This window comes from Micropterus dolomieu, linkage group LG09 (assembly GCF_021292245.1).
Source record: "Micropterus dolomieu isolate WLL.071019.BEF.003 ecotype Adirondacks linkage group LG09, ASM2129224v1, whole genome shotgun sequence".
In the NCBI taxonomy this organism is placed as follows: domain Eukaryota; kingdom Metazoa; phylum Chordata; class Actinopteri; order Centrarchiformes; family Centrarchidae; genus Micropterus; species Micropterus dolomieu.
The window spans coordinates 26,445-49,769 of NC_060158.1; the positions used below are offsets into that span (position 1 = coordinate 26,445).

The 23,325-nt window shown below is 40.9% G+C and overlaps 4 gene segments (V, D, J or C); 2 read left to right on the plus strand and 2 right to left on the minus strand.

Moving 5' to 3' along the window:
• LOC123976142 overlaps nucleotides 1-2,122 on the plus strand; it is a 28,453-nt gene extending 26,331 nt beyond the window's left edge. The window contains 1 exon segment of the V gene segment in view: nucleotides 1,623-2,122. Coding sequence covers nucleotides 1,623-1,951 — 329 coding nt within the window.
• A 15,396-nt stretch (nucleotides 2,123-17,518) lies between these two features.
• On the minus strand, nucleotides 17,519-18,012 carry LOC123976689. The segment is given in 2 exon segments: nucleotides 17,519-17,850; nucleotides 17,958-18,012. Coding segments are annotated over 2 exon segments (384 nt in total).
• Nucleotides 18,013-21,290: 3,278 nt separating this feature from the next.
• Nucleotides 21,291-21,799, minus strand: LOC123976145. The segment is given in 2 exon segments: nucleotides 21,291-21,637; nucleotides 21,745-21,799. Coding segments are annotated over 2 exon segments (384 nt in total).
• Nucleotides 21,800-22,445: 646 nt separating this feature from the next.
• The window catches only part of LOC123976150, a 147,472-nt gene continuing 146,592 nt past the window's right edge, over nucleotides 22,446-23,325 (plus strand). Inside the window, 1 exon segment of the C gene segment in view lies at nucleotides 22,446-22,524. Within this exon segment, the coding sequence occupies nucleotides 22,491-22,524 (34 nt within the window).

A 23,325-nucleotide genomic window follows, 5' to 3' on the forward strand; every position in this document is an offset into this window, starting at 1 on the left:
GCAGAGCTCACTGCTCCAGGCTGAGTCACTGTGACCTGGCCTCTGGACTCTGAGGATACAGAGACAAAAACATAAAGCAGCGTCATGGTTTTGTGGGCTTCATTTCAGAGGGACGGATGTTCATAGAGGAGAGGAGTTTGATTCTCTGGACTTTACCTGTGAAGCAGCAGCAGAGGAGAGTCCAGATGAGGACGCAGATCAAAGTCATGTTTTTGATGAGGAGGATTTCTGTGGCTTCTGTTGTCATGAAGCACAGCTGTCAGTCATCCAGTGTTCAACTCTCAGGACTATAAACTCTCCCAGAGCACTGGAGCATGGTGCTGCTGATGCAAAGTGGCTCTCTATGGAAATGCTCTGACTGACTCCAGCAGCGACTTGGATTACTCTGATGATGCTGTTTATCAATGGATCAATCAGTTTATCAGAGTATTCATCTCAAATGGTTTAAAATCTTTTTTACATGATTTTGGTTTCATGCTACAAGATATATTTTGTTTCAAAATATCTTCTGCCTAAATTGCCAAAGAACAAATATAGAAATTGAATTTAACATTAATATATCTAACTAAAATATCCATTCTGGAAATTTGTGTGACTGTCTTAATTTTACATCTCAGCTGATAAAATATTACAATCAGAGACTATTTTTGGTAAGTTTGTTTGTGTCAAAACTGTAGAGAGCCGTGTCTCTCTACAGTGAGAGGTTTTTGTACGGCGGCTCAATGAGTTTGTATCACTGTGGTTGACTTTTGGTGGAGGAACCAGACTGGATGTTGGAAGTAAGTCAAACATTTAACAAACTTTTATTGAGTTGTTGTTTTTTTCTTTTATATTCAGCATGCAAAAAAACCTTTTGAATGTCCATATTAATGTATAATGTTTAATCGAATATTTTGCACTAGGAAACAAAGTTCCCTTCACCAAAAAAAACTCAACTCATTGCAATGAATATATTACATATTAGAAAAAGGGAAAATGATTTCCATCTTTAATGGTTAAGTTGTATCTTGAGAGGTTGTAGTTTTAGTTCTGCCTGAAAAAGTCTACAGTGAGGGTTTTTTGTAGTGCAGCTCAATGTGTTTTTCTCACTGTGGTTGACTTTTATTGATATTTTAAATTCAGCTTTTGAATGTTTGATGGAGATAAATATATTTAGTTTGTTTCAGTGATTGGGTTTTTATTTCTCCTCATTTACCAGCAGCTTTACTAAACATTTCTTTACACATTACTCACACTGAAATTCAAACAGCTTGAAGTGGAGAACAGATAAATAATAACAATAATAACTTTAGTTATGATTAAATACAACCCCGCGACCCTGTACGCAGGATAAGCGGTTGATGATGGATGGATGATTAAATACAATTCACTTTCTCCACGTAATGATTGAAATCTGGATAAAAAACATTTGATTATTGTCAATTAGTTTGATATATTTCAAGTCATTCTGTATGATGATTCTCTCTGTGCTGATTTGCATGAGAGGCTTCTTAAAGGGAAGTGAAACAATGTGTGAGTGAGTGACTGGTGGAGCAGAAAAAATATCTGACAGAAACTCCTTAAAGGAGAAAATCAGCTCTCACACAGTAAAGGTGTCCTCTAAGCTGATTGGTGTCTCCTAGGTGATGTCCGTCCCACCCTGACGGTGCTGCCCCCCTCCAGTGAGGAGCTGCAGCAGGGGAAGGCCACGCTCATGTGCCTGGCCAACAAGGGCTTCCCCTCAGACTGGAGTCTGGCCTGGAAGGTGGACGGCAGCAGCAGCAGCAGCAGCTGGGAGGAGAGCAGGAGCCCCGGGGTGCTGGAGAAGGACGGCCGCTACAGCTGGAGCAGCACCCTGAGGCTCCCTGCAGACCAGTGGAGGAAGGTGGGCTCTGTGACCTGTGAGGCCACCCAGGGCTCCCAGGCTCTGGTCTCAGAGACACTGAGGAGAGACCAGTGTTCCCAGTCCTGACCTGACTCACTGGGACTCTGCTACTGGTTTTACTCTGCTCTCTGAACTCTGTAACTCTCTCTGTGTCTGCGTCTCTTTATTTCACTCAGTCAATCTCTAATCACATGTTTCATGAATAAAGTGATGTAATTTTGATTATTTCTACATAATAAAGACCAGTTCATCAAATTATTTGTTTTCATTTCTGTTATTTTGAAAGTAACAGTTGGTAGAGGTTGTGACCCATGAACAAGGCTGAACAGTTTCAGTATCAGCACTGAGATTCTAAAACATATAACATAATGTTTTCCTACAAACACATGCTCATTGAAAACTAAACTGTGTGACTTCAGTTTGAAAAAATAAAAAAATAAAAAATTTTAATAATATATATATATATATATATATATATATATATATATATATATATATATATATATATATATATATATATATATATATATATATATACACACACACACACTCACGTACACATACATATGCAGCTCAGGAAAAAAATAATAGACCACTCAATATTTGTCTATTCATCTTAAATCAGCATGTTGTTATGACCTGGCTCAGAAGGCCACAACAAAAGGGAGACACACCATGGTAAACGGTTAACAACATATGTTTATTTAACAAAAATAAACCATATTAAGAGGTATTTCGAACTAACATAATTAAAGTATGAAGTATGTAGTGTGTGCGTTCCAGTTACCACAATCAGCTCTTCCTTCCAGTGTTCCTTGTTGCTGTGATGACAGTCGTTAAGACTACCTGTGGCCAAGACTGAACGACCATCGTTGGTATCTTCACCTGAGGCCAATAGGTTACGTTTGTTGAGTTTCCTGGGAAGTGATGAAAGGACAGCATTGTAAGTGGGAGATAAGTGGTGGCGTAGACCCCCTCCCCTGTTCAATGACGAGAAGCCGTCATTGAGCAGGGGAGGAACACTAACGAACCAGTGGTATCGATGACCCGGGCCAACAACCCCACTGAGGTTAAATAGCTGAGTTTCCCTGCCAGTCAGTCAGAACTGAAGAAGTCCTTTGGATGAGGGATGAAACGTCTTCCAGTATCTCCAACCAAGTCCAGTTGCCCTTGATTTTAACCTTCGTTGGGCATACACTCTTACGCGAGCAGCCAAGGTAGAGTGAGAGTCAGAGTGCTTCTCTGGCTCAGCTTGTAACCCACTGATGGCCGCTGATCAGCTCCAGCTGCGGGATTTACGCAGGGGCAGGCTCAGGGCAAAGACACCCACAGCAACACAAGCGCAACCCACAGACCTCACGGGTCGTAACAACAACATTTTTATATTTGAAATAATATTTTGAGAGTTGAGGGAGTTTTGTTTGGACCCTTTTTTACCATGAAGGTGTCTGATGCTGATCTGTCTTCATATTTCCTTTTAACTGGATATAGTTGAAACAGCTGATAAATATAACTGTGTGGAACTGTTTTAAAACAGACAGAATGAGATAGAGGTCAAAGGTCATGGCCAAGCACAAGGAACAATGGTGACATTTTCAGTCCATTTAATGAAATTTTGTATGTGTTGTGTGTGTGTGTGTCCTCAGTGAAGTGTATCAGTCTCTGCAGTAGCTTCCAGCTGCAGCAGTCAGTTCAGTTTCTGTTCAGTCTGACTGAGGGAGGTTTTTGTACGACGCTTTTTCACTGTGTGAACACATGCTGACTGTTGATATAGTGTTGACTCTGACAGTAGTAAACTGCTGCATCTTCAGTCTGGACTCCACTGATGGTCAGAGTGAAGTCAGGGTTTGATCCACTGCCTGTAAAACGACCTGGAATCCCTGATGCTCGAGTGCTAGCAAGGTAAATGAGGAGTTTAGGAGTTTCTCCATCTCTCTGTTGGTACCAGGATAGGTCGTCTCCTTTATCTACCCTATGACTGGTGTGGTGTATAACATATGTGCATTTGACGCATAACAGTTTAACATAGCACTGTAGCAGCTGGATAGAGGATTAGTGACCTTTTAAGGGGAGAGCAGAGGTCAGTGGTTATGTGGAGACTACATCTGATGGAGACAGAGCCTCCCAGAGAACACTGCTCTGCTTAACTTTAAACCGCGGGAGACGCATTACATGTAATACTTATTTTGTCCTCTTGGGGGGCTCTGGTCTCATGAGAGGAGACTGAGATAACTTTGATTATTTCGTTAAAACAATCATTTGCTCAGGAGCTGGGAAATAAATTTTTTCACACATGATAATATTTCTGTTACATGTTCTTTAACAAGAAAATATAAAAAAGATGGTGAAGCATGGCATTTATGGAACATCCAAAGTGTCAGCCACTAAGTCAGGTCGAGCAGCCGATGACTGATACTATCTTCAGTGTGGATATGCTGTCCCTGGAACAGTGTTATGATTGGTAGAAAGTTTAGAAGGAGTTATGCTGCGTTCGAGACCGGTCAGAACTGGGATATTTCCCAGTTGAAACTTCCGACTTCCTACATCAAAGCGTTCCAGGTGCATGGTGGTGCATGAACGGAACGGAAACCATGGCTAACTGTGACAACGTGTACACACAGTTGCACCCTCAGCAGTGTTTTAGGTGTTAATTAAAAGGATGGCAGTTTAACTGCAACAACTTAATATAACATAAATAGCCTATAGTTACTAGTTAAAGGTTCAGTGTGTAATATTTCTGAGGATCTATTGACAGAATTGCAATATAATATCCATAACTATGTTTTCAGTGGTGTATGAAGACCTTGCATAATGAACCCTTGTGTTTTTATTACCTTAGAAAGAGCTATTTATATCTACATACACCGCGGCACCCCCTGCTGTGGGGTCATATTGTGTCATCATGTTTCTACCGTAGCCGATGTTGAGAGTCAGATGTACGACCAGGCTGGGCCAGTTAAGCCTGGTCCCGACCTTCACCAACTTAACTTAACTTTGTCAAAAAATACTCCATTAGCTTTCTATGATAGTCAATAACTCTGCAGACAAAAAACTTCTCAGGAGACGGTCAAGAGTTGGTGCAAAAAGAGTTTATTCCAAAACAGGACACATAAACCTGGACAGCATCCCAGCAGGCTGGAAGATGATGTCCCCTCTATGGTCTGAGGAGAGCCTTATATACCCCTTTTGGGCTGGTGTGCCCCCCTTCTTTCTTTATGCTGAGTTTCTTATCTTCTGTTTTCATGCTGTTCACACATATTGTTTTACCACTTTTACCGGTTTTCCAGCTTTCATTCATCCTTCCGTGTTGTTGACTTTCTATATTTTGTTATCTTACAGGATAAGAAACTCATCATTTACATTGAAACTCAGATGTCACCCTTATTCAGCAGTTATGAGTATATAATTCCATACAGTTATATTTCTTGAAAAATTACTACAGGAATAACAAGTGTTATGCTGTGCCTATCATCGATGCTCGGTTTCTTACAGTAATCTTGTTGTTATAGTAACTTTTTACTACTTTTCTTGTCACCATCTATGCATCCTTTCTCTGCCTTAGAAACTCACCCACTCAAGCTGAGTCAGCTAGTGCTTCGTAAGCAGGTTCACCAAGCGCCCACGGGCAAGTTCACTTGAAGTTCACACAGGCTCTGGCATCAGTGGTTACAAGTAGACAATCAACCCTTTTAAGCAGTAATTAAACATGTAGTCTTAATATCAGTAGAATGACACCTCGGCAGTTCATTATTTTATAACATCAGTGGATATCAGTAGACCCAAGCATGCACTTGTTACAGCAGATTTTGAACTCCTGCAGCCTCCCATGCTGTCATAAATCCACAGTAGATAAAAGTTGACCAAGTGTCTACGGTCCATTCTCCCACTCAGGGACCTTCACTTTGTTACTGCATTCATGATTACAGCACAGCACTTCTAAGTAGAAAATAAGACACGTTTCGGTAATGTTCAAAGATTAAGAAGTAAGTTAGGATAATTAATAAGCTAATAATGATTAATAAACTAGCTACTAATGATTAATGATTAATGCTAATTAAGGATAATACAATGATTAAAAATAATGCAATAAGAAAGATTACTTACTGATACTGATTAAAGATAATAAAATGATTGATTAAAAATGATGAATTAAGAGTGATTAATGATTACTACTCAAAAATGATGACGTGCCCTCTCCTGATCATGTTATTTTCACCAAAAAAACTCAATTTGTGGAATAAGCTGGTGTCTTTTGTGCTGTGTACTAAAGACATTCCTACTGTGATGGACCATGTTTATGTATATTTTGTAACCCAATTTTCACTAATTCTGCTTCTACATTTGAACTTTTGTGGTGTTTCTGATGATGTCTTGCTGTGCTCATTCACTCTGCTCCCAGAGCACACGGGCCTGCTTACACACACACACGTGCTACTGTTACTGCCTCCAGGCAGTTAGACAGAGAGGACCACGCACACTCAGAGCTATAAAGTTTCAGCGTTGTAATCTTAATTCTACACAATAAAATAACACTCTAACTGGTGACAAGAGCTAAAGAGTTTTAACACTGTGATCCTCACTTTTACACTCTAAAATAATACTTTAAATGATGAACACTGCACTTAATGAAATGATGGCAATACAATTAATGACAACAATTTAGGCTGTAATGTTCTAAATAATTTGTGACCCATCACAGACAGCGAACAAACAGCACTACAGAGCAGGTTTCGTCACTACCTTGAAAGAGAAGCAACAGAAGAAGTAGTAGCAGGAGCAGGAGCAGCAGCAGAAGAAGAAGAAGAAGGAGAAGAAGAAGGAGTTGTACGTTTCTAACTACTAGGTAGTAGTAGAAGCTCTCCTTTATTAGAGGTGGAATTTTGGACAAATGGAGGACCACAGCTATTATTAAACATTAAACATCGGTGTGGCTTTTCCCAGATGGAAGGGTCTAATGAGGGAAAAATGTTTTCAAAGCGACGCCGAAGGTCGGCGGTTCAATCCCTGGCTCCCCCTGGTTGTGTGTGTCCTTGGGCAAGATACTGAACCCCGAATTGCCCCTGGCTATTCCGCCAGTGTATGAGTGAGTGTGAATGTTAGTTTCCGTTTGAGCACTTAGGCTCAGTGTATGAATGTGTTTGACTGGTGAATGCAGATGTAGTGTAAAAGCGCTTTGAGTGGTCGAAAAGACTAGAAAGGCGCTATACAAGTACGGAGCATTTGCATTTAATGTTAGCATTAGCCAGAAGCTAGCCATAGCTTTTCCCTTGTCAGTGGTGTAAAATATGTAGTTGGATAGTTTCATGTGGTTCTTCTCCCTCGCTGTGTTATGGCTTCGCTATGTGGGGATAAATGTGCTGGTTACGTTCGTGAGACAATCAGCTGATTAGTATAATTGACCGCAAAAAAGTAACGTTAGCCTACAGCTGACAGCTCATATTAGCCAGCTAAACTTTTACTACCCTGTTAGAAGAAATATGTAACGTTAATTGGATTGTTATTTCGAAGGTTGTTCTCCAGCGCTTCGGCTTCGTTTAGTGAGCAGAAATGTGTCTTTTATGATTTCGAGACAATCAGCTGATGATTACAATTAGCTAAAAAACGTAACATTGCATGGAGCATGGTGGCTCAGATTAGCAAGCTAAATGTTTACTGCCCTGAGGGAAAATATTTATTTTTACTGCAGTATTACGGCATTACGATAACAACACTGTGTGCTTATCAAGTGACTAATTATGCTTATTGTCAGAATTTACATTAGAAACAACGTATTTGTTTGTATTGCTTCTACGGTGCATACAAAGGTTACCACAAGGTTACCACAAGCTCAAATTATGGCTGTCAGTACTTATTTGTGTTATATTATATTATATTGTAGAGCACCCTTGATCCTCACCTGACTATGGCTTTGTAAACTTACCCATGATGTGGTTTATAATGGACTGTGGTACAGAAACATTTGACAGTGACATTTTTACACACTCTTGGCTTACGTTTTCCATGTTGTCTGTCGGTGATCCTACTTGCACTAGATTTGATAGTTTTTGGGATGTTCAATTTATCAGGCCAGATGAACAAACCCTACCAAGATGTAACACATTGTGGATTACAGTACAGTAATGTATTACAGTCATGTAGCACTTCATTTATTGAGGCTGCTGCTGTTTCTCCAGCTACGACATCGACTCCCTTGAAGAGAAAACCTTTGCAAGTCCCAGCTCCAGCATTGTCTAGCATTGGTGCTTCTAGTGGAACAGACCGGTAAGTCATGCATAACAATATATTAATTTTGTCCTAATAGCTTTGATTACAAACATGAACTTTATGATTAGTGTGTCATTTTATTTTATTTTTGGTCTATGTTTACTGTTGAATGAGCATATGTGGGATATACAGAACTTGCTCTGGTTATTCTTTACAGAGATGAGCAACCAGAAATTCAGGGCCTTGAACAAAGGTAACATGTACACATCATAACTTTTAGCCCTGTATTGCTTTTCTCCAAATGTTCATAATATATATTTGTAACATGTTTTTTGCAGCTTACATGACATGAGCATTGTTGAGGAGGACTTGGAGGAAAATGTTTTCAACGACCCAATGAACAGTAGTACTTCCTAATTACATGTATTATTTTTCAGTGATATTATTTGAGAACTTGTTTTTATCTGAAAGCTGTCATTATGTAAAGAATTGATTGGGCAGATGAAGCTTCCCCTTACTCCCTTGAAAGAGATGATGGACAGAATGGTCTTCCACCAATTTCTATACGGTGTGTTATTTGTCAGTCTCAATTTGCAATTGTTTTGTGGTGTTTGTTTACTACAGATTTTTGTGCCTCAATAGAATGGGTGGAGCACTGAAGAAAGCACACTCTATCGATGGACGTCCTTGCCTGCACACAAGACACTCCTGATGAGCCTTCTCCCTGTGATCATGACCCTGTTTTCCCAGAACCACAGAATGTGCTTTGTGTAGATGACATCATAGGTGTCAGAGCCTCCATAGTGTACGAGAACTGCTTAAGACAACTGGCTACATTTCTGATCCTGCCTGTGGATAAATGCACTGGCCTTCTGAGGACTGGTGCGCCGTGCAACTCTGTTGCACCCTTTGAGATCAACATCACCACCAAGGGCGCAGCAGCTACTATCAAATGGGTAAGTCCACACAATCACAGAATATCGCAAGTTTAAATTAGTATAAAATGAAAGGTTATACCAAAAGCCAGTGCTGTACATGACAAAAGCAAATGTTTTGTTGTATCCAATATTTGTGCTTTTCACAGTTCAAAATAGCACTGTAGCAGGAGGACAGAGGGTCAGTGACCTTCTACGGGGAGAGTAGTGATTGGTGGTTATGTAGGGACTGAGCCCTTCTATAGAATGTGACTTCTAACCCCTTGTTTTGTTACCTCAGAATAGTACTGTACACTTCTGTGGGTTTGACCTTTTACTTTGCAGACTTACACCCTACCTAACAGATACCCAAACATGTCCTATATAAGCTATGTTTGATGTGCAGAGAGACAGAGTGGCCATCGGGCTGGGTCACTCTCCAAGCTGCTGTAGAGCTTGTAATTGATGCTGAACTCTTTGATGTAATAAACTTTTATGATCAAGAATAGTGTCAAGCGGATTTCTTCTCAACACATCATCGCAGCATTATTGTTTGGACACCACAGTTTCTTCTGTGGGACTTTTAGACATAATGGACACAGCTTGTTCTGAAGTTTGGGATGCAAGTTGGAGATTTTCTCTTGTCCACCAACATTTTGTTGTCTGGCAACAACTACGCAAAGGTTGCCCTCTTGTTCAAATTCATGAACATGGGGATGGTGAACAGGAACACCGTCTTCTCCACTCAGGACACTTACTGCGTCAATACAATAAAGGACTTCTGGGAAGGGAGAAGGACAGAGGCTCTTTGTCGCTTTCAAGGGAAAGATGTTGTTGTCCTAGGTGTGTGGTTGATACTGTATTATGTAACATAGCTATTGAATACACAAAGCAATGAAAGTATGGAAATAACTAAAAACTAACAGTTTTTCTGTTGAATTATATTTTTAAACATTTCAACGTATGGCAGAAATGACTCTCCTGGTAACTGTGCACAATACTGCAGCTACACCACCACGGAGAATGACACCAAGGAGATCATTCATGTTGCCACCATAGACAAGTGGCAAACATCATGGAGAAGGAGGGTTTCATCCAGAGTGGACAAGCTTACATCAGAAATAAAGCTAGTGGAGATCGGCACAGATGCTCATGCCCAGATTGGTGCCCTTATGAGTAAGTATTCATGTGATATATTGTATGAATGCATGTGTATAACAGCAATACAAATATTATAGTAACATGACATTATTTATCACTTCATAGACCCAGACAAAGGCAAATACAAGGCCCTTGGAATTCATCACAGTCTGGACATATGGCATGGTGCAAAGAACCTTGCCAAAAAAATAGCAGCAGTAAGTGTAATAACTGGCTAATGCTGTGAAATATTTATTAACCATAAAGTTACTATTCTGTACATCAGGGTTATTGAACTATTTGCAGTTGATGGATGACAGTATGGAAGTTTTCATTGCACTCAAAGACATCAGATTTTGTTTACTTTCCTGCCAGTAGGTGTGTTACTCATTCTAGGCATTTGGTGTAGTCATTTAGTGTTTACTTTTCTTTTTTTTTTTTTTTTTTGGTAGTGGGGACGGGGGGGGGTTGAACATTTACACTTTACACACAGACTATAGTTGAATGCCTGTATTTTACAGTATTACTTATTTTTCTCTTTTCAAGGCAGCAAAGATAAAAGGAGAGCCCATCCTCTTCAACTGGCTGAAGGACATAGTCAACCATTTTTGGTGGTGTTGCAAGACTGCCGACACATGTGGGCAGTTTCTTGTAAGCACACAATTTTATTATATCTTTGAGTAATTTCAGTAATTGCTATATTAAGGACATATTTATAGTGTATTTTTATGTTTTGCAGGCATTATGGGTTGGCATCCTTCACTATGTCTGCAACATTCACACCTGGACTATGGGAAGTTGCAAACACGGGCACCTTGAATCAGAGCAAATGCAGGGAAAGATGTGGATCCAGAGAGACTCCCAGTGCCACAAAGCTTTAGTGGATATAGTTCTCAATAAGAGGTGGTAGACTATCTGCGATTCAGGTAATGTGGCTATACTTTTTCTCACTGATGTATATTAGTAATATTTATGCTTACTGCTCATGTATACAGAAGCATGTATTTGTTTGTTCTATCAGATCAACTGCAGACCTAGAGTCATTCCAGAATCATATCCTGATCTATGCCAGCAAGCGCTATGCTTTCAGCCCCCCAGTTTATGAGGCAAGAGTTCTGCTTGCTGCTTTGGACTACAATTTCCACCGGAACTGACCAACAATGAAAACGTTGGACAGCAAAGAGATGTACGTTTTACACTTATATAATATTCCCATTCATAGTACAATATTCAGCCAATGTTTTATATGCAATTGATTGTCTTTCCACTCAAGATTTTCTCTTGTTCTACTTACAAACTGATATTAAATGGTTGTAATTTGTGTAATTTCAGTTTCAAAAGATTGTATAAGAAGAACGGTACAATATACAGCGTATTTGCCTTGAAATCTGAAAAAACCTACGGATACATTTCCTAGTTGCAAAGAAGAAGATTGTGAAGAACAGACTCACAAGTGGAGTGGGGATTGTAACAAACTGTGGAATAAGAACAAAACAAAGGAAAGTGTAAGGTAACCACGTGAGAGCTTTATTTTTTTAGTTTCCTCTGTTAATATTATAAGCCCTTTATTCGGTGCCTCCTAGCAGAATGTTAATTTCGCATCTAAAGGGGGGGACTGTTTTTCGAGACGTACCCACGGAAGTAAGGAGGAAAAACATGTCACTCTGAAATTGTATAAAGCTCTTAAAAGGATAACTTAGCACCTAGCTGGAACGGGAACAAGGTATTGTGTGTTTCATTTGTTTAATGTTTATGTGCAGAAATATGTAGTTTAATCTATTCAACTGTGAAGAAGTGTTTTCGTATAGTTATCTCTTCATGTGAAGTCATTGACGAAGGTAACGTCACAGAAAATGTTTTTATGAGCAGCTATTCGCAAGGTTAATGTGGCCTTTGGGTAATGTTCATGCTTGTAAGAGCTACTTTTATGTTGTTTATCTGTCCTATAGTTCTTACGGTGTTTCATGAAGAAAGGGTGTAAGGAAAGAGAAACTAGATTTGTGTTCAAAACAAGGTTGACGGCTCAACATAAATAAAGGCTTCTGGAAACATCAGTAGTATCAGCTTCACCATTGTCTGGCTGGGGGTTAGCTACAGGGATGCCTAGAAGGAGGAGCCTTCTCCCAGATGACCCCAGACAGCATGGTTTGGTGCCTCCTGTACCTGCACCAGCCACATCAGATTTGTTGCAGAGACAAGTCAGAAGAGGTCTAGGTAAGTTACACAGATTTGTTTGCCTATGTTGTACCATATTACATGTCACTGAATGATATTTGCATTACAATATAGTCTGTAACTATGTTTGATGGCACTGTCTTCAACAGGACCGTTATTCCAACCAGCATCTGATGTGGAAGGATCCCCACAGGAGATCACCTTGCATGTGTCCTGGTACTTGTCAGGCAGGATCACAAGGGAAAGAACTTCAGTTCACTGACAATAAGTCATAGCTTTTACTCTTCAAGTACACTGTGACCAGCGCATATTATTTTCAGTAGGCAGCCTAAATTACAGTTTATGTAAATATAAATAACTAAAATTGGTATTGGAAATGTTATGGCAAAGTTTGAAATTCTAACCACATGTTCAAATGTATATAATGAAAATAAAAACAAGATGTGCATCTTATTTCTTACCTTCTATTTTTTTCGATACGATAGAACTGTAGGTGAACAACTATAACACAATATCTAACTATACAACATGCATCAAATTAAAATAAAGAGGGGAGAAATATTAATAAATATATATAGAAATGTAATAATAAATCAAATGTTAACTATGTACATTTGTTTGATGCCTTGATGATGCTGAGGCAGGTTTGTGAGTACTTGTGTGAAACTGTATGAACATGCCAGGGGGCCTGATAGGAAATTTACAGTCCAGGAATAAAACCTGTGTAGTGTCGTTGAGGATCAGGGATCTTGTCTCTTATCCTCCAAACACAACAACTAGGGACGACAAGTTGGTTTCCCTGGCCTAAAGCTCCATGTTGCCAATAGATGAAGTGTCTATAGGCACCATAACGGTACTCCCTGTTGTCATCCCCAAGCACCCTGATGTTGCCTAATGCCATAATGTCACCCTGGTACTGCCTGTGAATGCGAATAAAGCCTTCTTCAAGGCAGTACTGGGAGAAGTGTGGCAGTAGGCTCACACAGTTCACTTGCTCCTGGCCACAGCATTTCCCTACAGTTACTACAAGTACACCAAGGTACTCCTGGCACTCCGACAGAAGGTGGGGCACCATGCCTGCGCTGATGCATCATCAAGGCATCAAAGACCAGGCCTGTCTGTCTCTCCAGCAGAAGGGTGGAAAGCTCTGTGTTCTTCAAGGGTCATCTCCTAAAGAAGTCTGAAGAAAGAGGACACAGGGAAAAATACTCAATATGCAATATTCTCCACTTCAATACTCTGGTTACTCTGTCTCGATGTTGTTTTTAAGATTGTATCCATTCCAAATGAAATATACCGGTACTCATTATTACTAATAGTATTTAATGCACTACTACTATTTATCATTACTATTTATCGCCCAATTTCAGCTTTTGGGGCTGCGGCTCAACGCGAAGAAGAGCGTGCTGACGCCCGCCCAACAGACTACGTTCCTAGAGGTGGTGTGGGACTCGACGACGATGCAGGCCCACCTGTCGCCTGCACGCGTCAGGTCTATTTTGTCCTCGGTGACCAGAGTGAAGCTAGGCTGCACCATCACTGTTAAACACTTTCAGAGGGTGTTGGGTCTCCTGGCAGCAGCGTCCAGCGTAATCCCGTGTGGCCTGCTGCACATGAGAGCCATGTAGTGGTGGCCAAAATCCAAGGGATTCTCCCCGAGGGGAAATCCGCTCCGTCTGATACGGGTTACGAGCAGATGCCTTCGTTCCCTGTCTGTATGGAGGAAATCTTGGTTCCTGTCCCAAGGTTCCGTGTTGGGATCGATCTGTCGCCAAACAATTATTTCAACAGACGCCTCACTCACGGAATGGGGCGTGGTCTTGGGCGGCCGCTTTGCGAAAGGCTCCTGGGAGGAGCATCATTTCTCTTGGCACATAAATTGCCTGGGAATGTTGGCGGTTTTCAGAGCTTTGAGGAGTTTTCTGCCCGCTCTCCGCGGTCGCCACGTCCTTGTCAGGACCAACAACACGGTGGTGGTGGCCCATTTGAATCACCAGGGGGGTCTGCGCTCGCACCCGTTATGCAAGCTGGCACATCAGATCCTCCTGTTGTCCCAGCAGAGACTGCTGTCCCTCAGAGCGACATACGTCCCTGGGACCCAGAATCAGGGAGCAGACCTGCTGTCGAGACAGGGGCTGAGGCCAGGGGAATGGAGACTCCACCCCGAGGTGGTGGATTTATTATGCGAAGAGTTCGGCCCCATAGACGTGGACTTGTTTGCGTCTCAAGAGACGACGCACTGTCCTCTGTGGTTCTCCCTCTTGCCCCCAGCCCCGCTAGGGCTGGATGCCATGGTACAGACGTGGCCGAGGCTGCGCCTGTATGCTTTCCCCCCCAGTTGCTCTGCTCCCGGGGGTTCTGGTGCGGGTCCGTCAAGACGGTGTCAGTCTACTGCTGGTAGCCCCATTTTGGCCAGCCCGAGTGTGGTTCTCGGACATAATATCGGTCCTCGAGGGCCCGCCATGGCAGGTCCCCCTGAGGAGGGACCTGCTGTCTCAGGTGGAGGGCCAGGTCTTTCACCCTTGCCCCGCCCTGTGGAGACTGTGGGTCTGGCCCCTGAGGGGGCCCAGTTCCTGGAGGCGGGCCTAACGGCGGGGACAGTCGAGACGTTGCTCAGCTCCAGAGCCCCGTCCAGGACATACGGCCTGAAGTGGAATGTGTTTGGCACCTGGTGTAGAGAACGGGTGGTGGACCCAGTTACCTCCAGGACCGTTTCTCTGCTAGCCTTTCCCCATCCACACTCAAGGTGTATGTGGCTGCCTTGGCGGCATTCCACACCCCTCTGAGGGATGAGACCACACCTCGCCCCGCCGGGACTGCCTTGCTTCATAGCAAAGAGCTAATGTGTCCGGTGTGCCGGCGTGCTTATATACTCCTCCAGTTACGCCGTCACACGCTACCGTTCTAGCAACGGCAATAGGATTGGAGTAGTTTCATTCATGTTTTCAGCCCTGCCACGCCCTGAGGCGTTCCCATAGTGTCGTCACTGACGCAGTGTCTCGTTCCCCTTCTCGGGGAACAAGGGTAACATACGTAACCCGAGACCTTCTGTCTAACGTTAGCTTCTTCTTCTTCCTCCTCCTCCTCCTCTTCTTCTTCCTTGTGCTTTTATTGTCAGTTGGCAAACAATGAATTGATGCGTTACCGCCACCAACTGGTATGGAGTGTGTATCAGACCTTTATACATCTCTGATCATGGAGAGAAATACTTCTGTGAGTGATTAGTTGGACTTAGTGGGCGGGCCACAACACGTTGATTGACAGTTAAAGAAGAGGAAGGAAAAAGCAATACACACAGGTCTCTAAGGGAAAAGCAATGACAATAGGTCTCCTTGGGGAAAGGCAAAAGCAAATGTATGTATTTATTCTTTTATTCATTCATTCTTTGTTAAATATATTTCCCCATTTATTTATTTATTCTTTCATTCAGTTCTGACACTTTGGATGTTCCATACTAAGTAACTTTACAAAGATTATTTAATTAAACAAGGTAATAGGCAAGTTATAAGGAGCAAATTTTCATTTGTCCACACAAAGGAATTTGGGGCAGTGTTTCTCTGGTGTCTGTTTTTCTTATTAGTTTCGCATATCTGCGTGAGAAGGAAGAGGGCATGAGTCCAAATTAATGGTTCTTTGGTGGGTTAGGGAATCAAGACTGAAGAAGGAGTCTTTGATGTCTGAGGTAATCTGAAAGAGGAACTTTGTTACCATGGTTACCCTGTGTGGGGGCAGTTTAGCGTCTCTTGACCTTTATTCAAAAGGGTTCTTATAGTTAGTCTCTGGGAAGTGTCGGGGTGACACCTTTATGGTCACCGAGGTCCTCACAGCCTGGTTCAGGTTGAGGTTATTCTCCGGAAAAGGTTAATGTTGTCATTTTAATAGTCATGCATAGAGTTTGTTATCTGAACTTCGGTTTTATGGCTGAAACTACCCAAGCAGCACCTGGGAGTGACCAAACCTTTCACCCTCTCCTTTGGGGGTACTTCGGCTGTCTGTTGAGGGTTGAAATTTCAACCCCCACCCTTACTCTCATGGAGAGAAAGAATTTGGAATCTCCAAATTGTTTGATATAAAAGAATCAAACCCACACTGGCTGGTACACTACAAATTCAACCAAGACATTATTTGTTCCAGATTCCTTAAAACTAGTTGGTAGAAACTGCTTCATTACACAAACTGCAAATTAGATTTTTAGTGACAAAGCAAATTTTTAAACTAGTTCAAGATAAATCAGATTTACAAGATGTGCTATTGGTAGAAACTCTCATGTTGAAATGGGTTTAGAAATGTCCTGAAAGTTTCATGAATCTGATTAAACTAAAAAGTCTATGATTAATTTATTGCATTTGAATTATGAGTTAAGTTATTATCAGCACATTATATCATAACAGTATCAGAATCAGTAGTTTCATTTGTTGCAAACTAAACTGTGTGACTTCAATATAAAACATATGGATTTCAAATTGCATTGGATTTATTTTAAGTCTAATCTTTAAATGAAAAACAAACATCTGTTTCAGAGCAAAACTATTGGCAAAGTGTTGGACCTTCCTTGTCAGTAAACTTCTAAAGTGTTTCTGTTTCTGTGCAGCTGTTGATTCAGATCAGTTCCTCTCCAGCTGAGGGAGGTTTTTGTACGACGTTGTATACTATCACGATTTGTAGCCCAGTAAATCAAGAGTTTAGGAGCTTCTCCAGGTTTCTGAAGGTACCAGTCTAACTCACTGTTAACACTTGAACTGGTTTTACATCTGATAGAGGCAGTCTGTCCTGTCTTGTCCCCTCAGTGCTGAGAGCATTGACCTACATATTTACATGTAAAAGATATTGAAAAGGGTTGCAGTTAACTGATCCAGTGATTTGTGGCTGTTTGTTTTGTCTTTCTAGTTTGGAAAAATTATCTCTCAGATGTCAGAGTGCTTCCTCGAAAAACTCCAACCAGATGTTTTGGACATGTAGGCGGAGCCAGAAAACATGGAAGTCAATTCTGATTAACTGGCCCAGGCTGGCTAATTTGGATTATTCGGCAATTCAGACAAAACAGTTAAACATTAAGATATGAATGGAATGTCCATCAAGTGTACAGTATGAAGGTGCGCGTGTGTGTGTGTGTGTGTGTGTCCTCAGTGAAGTGTATCAGTCTCTGCAGTAGCTTCCAGCTGCAGCAGTCAGTTCAGTTTCAGTTCAGTCTGACTGTGGGAGGTTTTTGTACGACGCTTTTTCACTGTGTGAACAACCACTGACTGTTGATGTTATGTTCACTCTGACAGTAGTAAACTGCAGCATCTTCAGTCTGGACTCCACTGATGGTCAGAGTGAAGTCAGAGTTTGATCCACTGCCTGTAAAACGACCTGGAATCCCTGATGGTCGAGTGTTAGAAGCATAAATGAGGAGTTTAGGAGTTTCTGCATCTCTCTGTTGGTACCAGGCTAAGGCATAGTAACTGCTCCAAGCATATACATTCTGACTGGTCCTACATCTGATGGAGACGGAGCCTCCCAGAGCAGAGCTCACTGCTCCAGGCTGAGTCACTGTGACCTGGCCTCTGGACTCTGAGGATACAGAGACAAAAACATAAAGCAGCGTCATGGTTTTGTGGGCTTCATTTCAGAGGGACGGATGTTCATAGAGGAGAGGAGTTTGATTCTCTGGACTTTACCTGTGAAGCAGCAGCAGAGGAGAGTCCAGATGAGGACGCAGATCAAAGTCATGTTTTTGATGAGGAGGATTTCTGTGGCTTCTGTTGTCATGAAGGACAGCTGTCAGTCATCCAGTGTTCAACTCTCAGGACTATAAACTCTCCCAGAGCACTGGAGCATGGTGCTGCTGATGCAAAGTGGCTCTCTATGGAAATGCTCTGACTGACTTCAACAGGGACTTGTATTTGAAATATAGTCATCATATACATAACAAACCAACTTCTACCAGCACAAATTATCTTTTTAACACCATTGTTACTGCTCTGTATAAAAATTTGTAAGATGACTGCTTCTGTTTTTTCTAATGGAGTTATTGCACATTCCAATTCTAATGCTGTGTCAGTACCAGAACAGGTAACAGGTAGAGGTTACAAAGAACTGTCAGTCACCTGCTGTGCTGTGTGAATTTTAATGCTTCATTTGCAACACTTCATTTGCTGTCAGTGAACCCAGACTGGATGTTAACTGTAAGTAAATTTGACTCTTTTAATAACCAAAGTTAATTTAATTTCATAACTGTAGACATTGCTGTATTTTAGCTGTTGCAATGATTCTTGAATGCGCTACATTATGTCCTCCAACAGATTTTGTATCAGTACCAGTTTTGTATCACAAGAATTAAATTTCAGCAGTTTCAAGATATCATGTTTTCGGTCTGACAAAAAAAAGTATTTTTCATATGTTTTAATTGATCTATGTGAAGATTATTGTAAAATGTATTTTTTCAACCTTACATGTTTGTCATTTGCTTATTAAAGGTTCAGTGTACAATATTTAGGAGGATCTTTTGACAGAAATGCAATATAATATCCATAACTATGTTTTCAGTAGTGTATAAAGACCTTACATGATGAACCGTTATGTTTTTATCACCTTAGAATGAGCCATTTCTATCTATCTACACCGAGGGTCCTCTTACGTGGAAGTCGCCATGTTTTTACAGTAGCCCAAACGAAGAAACTGCTCTACAGACTGTGTTTCGTCACTACATTGAATACATCTGAAAAACAAGCAGAAGAAGAACAACAACAAGTAACGTTAGTAGTAGTAGTAGTAGTAGTAATTTTAGCAGTAGTAGTAGTAGTAGTCTTGTGGTTTATTAGAAGAGAAGTGAAATTTGGACAAATGGAGGACCACACATATTATTTAACCCAAGAGCCGACCTAACGTGTTGGCCACTGTAGCTTCTCCTGCGTGCTTGGAAAAGAAGGGCTGAGCGGTGACTGATGGTGCATTCATGTGGTGTTGGAATAATTGGATTTATTTTCCTTTTCCTTTATTGCAAAAAGAAGAATAAAGTGTAAATGGGACATAAAAAAGTATAGAAAACAGCATACAAATATAAGAAGACACAAATAATAAAAACTTTGGTAGTCTGTATCATATATAAATATTAAAAGAGAACCATGTGTTGAAAGTTTTCACAGCCTTTTTATTGTTGGATTTAGAAATTAAAATGCTCTGATAATGCTAATCTAACACATCTTTGTAGTAGCGTCCATGTTGATTCTACATTCCGACATAAAAGCGCATGAACACACCAGAAGTCGGAAGAACGACTTCACAACTCGGGAAATGGGACCATCCGAGGAGCACGTGAATGCACAGTGAGCCGTTGGTTGCAAACTGCCACCCTCACCACGAGATGCTACTAAAACTTACACACTGAACCTTTAAACATGAATGCATCACAGGAACAAAATGTCATTTTAACTTCTTTAAATTTGTTGTTTGTTGCCATGGTTCAGCAGTGATGCCTGCCTTATGCCAAGGTTACTGATCTCAGCAGATGAGAAAAGAAACCCTTCTTTTACATATGTCTCAAAATCTGGCAATCTTTAACTCTCATTTGTAAGTTTTTGAATATTTACTGCGTGTTGTTATGCTCTTTATTGTTGATCAATAAGGCAGAGACCAAAAAGTTTTATCCAAATTCATGAAAACTTCACATCTGTCCTCTCTCTCTCTCTCTGGTTCTGTCTTTTTCCCTTTACACGTTTTAACATTAAGTGTTCTTGCCTGTTGTATTATTAGTGGTTTTAATAGTTCAACACAATAAAAAATCTCATCAAATACTGCTTTCCTTGTGGATTATATTTATATTTTTTATCAAGTTTGACATGTCATGATTTTCTTTTTTTTGCCATACATCTAATAATAGGACCAGTCAATTGAATAAGGTATGAAGACACAATAATAGCAAGACTGTCTTTTTTTAATGTCACTTGTTCATACTTTAATAACTGGGGTACCACTAACTATAAAGCATGTTAATATAAAACCACCGTTTATCTCGTATCACAGGTGATTCCTCTTAATGAAGATTTATATGTTGTTTAGACCTAATTTGTAGCCTATGAGAATAAATGTAAGAATGTCAGGAATCTTATTTTTAGCAACAGAAATACAGAGCAGGATATAATCAGCATAAAATGATACAACATGACTGTGAGATTTTAACCCCAGGAATGTTTTAAATAACAGGCCCAATGAAAGTGATGACAACTCAGTCTGTGTATGTAGAAAAAAATAAAGACCTATTCATCTCATCAGTGGTGTCCAATTACAGGAATAACTACTGTCTTTGTTTTTAATAATCACATTCCATTAGAGACCGGGTTTACCACAGGGTCAGATAACTAGTATTTTAAAAGATCAGGGGATAGTAAAAAAAGGCATTAAGGGCCATGTACAGAACACATCTGATAGTTTTGTCAGTACAACCAGACAGTGTTTATCTGTTATCCTAAAGCAGGTAGGAGGTGGTGTGAAAGGAAGCCATTTTAACAGAAGCAGTAAGTCTGTGCTACATGTTGTCCTTCACATCTGCCCTCTCTGTCCTGCTCTGCCATCTTTGGTTATGAAGGTTTCTGGTGCTGATCTGTGTTCATATTTTATTTTAACTGGAAATAGCTGAAAAAGCTGAGATCCAGTGAGAAGCTGAGGTACCTTTCTCATTAACTGTCCCAGTTTGGCTCTTTTTTATTAATTGGCAAACCAGACAAGACAATGGGATTATAATGAGATATGGATGAATGGAGAGAAGCTGTGATGGAGAAATTTATTTGATTTGCACTAAGATATTTTTAATCATTGAACTTGTAGTGATACATGTTCATAGGTGGTTAGTTCAAACATGTTGAAATGTTCAATCTATTTGATGAAAGTGTGTGTGTGTGTGTGTGTGTGTGTGTGTGTGTGTGTGTGTCCTCAGTGAAGTGTATCAGTCTCTGCAGTAGCTTCCAGCTGCAGCAGTCAGTTCAGTTTCTGTTCAGTCTGACTGAGGGAGGTTTTTGTACGACGCTTTTTCACTGTGTGAACACATACTGACTGTTGATATAGTGAAAACTCTGACAGTAGTAAACTGCTGCATCTTCAGTCTGGACTCCACTGATGGTCAGAGTGAAGTCAGAGTTTGATCCACTGCCTGTAAAACGATCTGGAATCCCTGATGCTCGAGTGCTAGCAAAGTAAATGAGGAGTTTAGGAGGTTCTCCAGCTCTCTGTTGGTACCAGGCTAAATAGTGGTTTGGGCTGCTATAGAAAACATTCTGACTGGTCCTACATCTGATGGAGACGGAGCCTCCCAGAGCAGAGCTCACTGCTCCAGGCTGAGTCACTGTGACCTGGCCTCTGGACTCTGAGGATACAGAGACAAAAACATAAAGCAGCGTCATGGTTTTGTGGGCTTCATTTCAGAGGGACGGATGTTCATAGAGGAGAGGAGTTTGATTCTCTGGACTTTACCTGTGAAGCAGCAGCAGAGGAGAGTCCAGATGAGGACGCAGATCAAAGTCATGTTTTTGATGAGGAGGATTTCTGTGGCTTCTGTTGTCATGAAGGACAGCTGTCAGTCATCCAGTGTTCAACTCTCAGGACTATAAACTCTCCCAGAGCACTGGAGCATGGTGCTGCTGATGCAAAGTGGCTCTCTATGGAAATGCTCTGACTGACTTCAACAGGAACTTGGATTACTCTGATGATGCTGTTTATCAATGGATCAATCACTTTATTAGAGTATTGATTGGATCTATTAATTCTCTTTCATATATGGATTTGTCCACAGATAAAAGTTCTTTCAGGATGTCTTCTGTTCACTAACTTCACTAACAACGAAATTAAAATCAGTGTTAAACTGAAATTTCAACAGTGGGATTTTTGTTTATTTTATCAATGTGTCATCTTTTTCATTAATAAGTCTCTCTGATCATTTTTGTATTTTAATTTAGCTAAATGTAATATGAAGTTTGTTTCTTATACATTTCTGTATTTTCTTTATTTTACTACGATACAGAATATTTTTAGACATTTAACATTACAGTAAGGGTGAAATTCTTACTTTGTAATTTGTGTAGTTTTTGAAAGTTTAACTTCTTACTTCATAACTGTGAATGTGTTTGTTGAGTTTGTTTGTGGCAAAGTCAGAGAGCCGTGTCTCTCTCCAGTGAGAGGTTTTTGTACGGCGGCTCAATGAGTTTGTATCACTGTGGTACATGTTCGGTGGAGGAACCAGACTGGAGGTTAACTGTAAGTACATTAGACTCCTGTTACGTCCCACCCTTTGGGCACCATGTGGTCATCAACCACCTACACTGGTTACTCGAGGATTTAGGAAACCAGCAACACAACCGAACCTGACGAACTGGGAGTGTACCCCCACCACTTTAAATCCAAAGGTCTGTGGTGTTAGCACATCCCAAACGCACAAAAAACTAAAATTAATGTTCTGTAACTAAATACACAACCGCAATAACACACGTGTGACCACACCAGAAGGTGGACTGCAACAACCACAACACAAAATGGTCACATTGTAGTAAACTACACACAAATGTTGCCAACTTACACCCAAGAAGCAACCGACGAGTGACCTACCAAATGTGGAGTACAGTTATCACTAAACAATGGGTCACGATCCACAAGTTATTGCAAACAAGAGTATTTCACAGCTGGAAGAGAAGTGACCAAACAAAGCAGTCATCTCAAACAAATACAGTAGCTAAAGCTGTTGTGCATAGTGCTAGGGACAACAAGCTGCATAGAGACACCCCAACCTACCTACCAAGATGGCTAAACTAATCTAGCTAGTCTTCAGTGGCTTGCCGAGCTCGAGGCAACTTTAAACGCTGAACTCAGTGCATCACCGAAGGCCACAGATGTAGCCATCTGCGATCCACTGAAGCGTGCCCCCACTCAGAATTGCCACCAAAAATAAGAAAGGCAAAAAAACAAAGTGGCAAGTTCTTTAAACCTGCCCGGTGGCTACCTAGTTAGAGTGCTCAACAGCAAAAACTCCCAAGCTACTGAGTTACCCCAGTCAAAAGCACA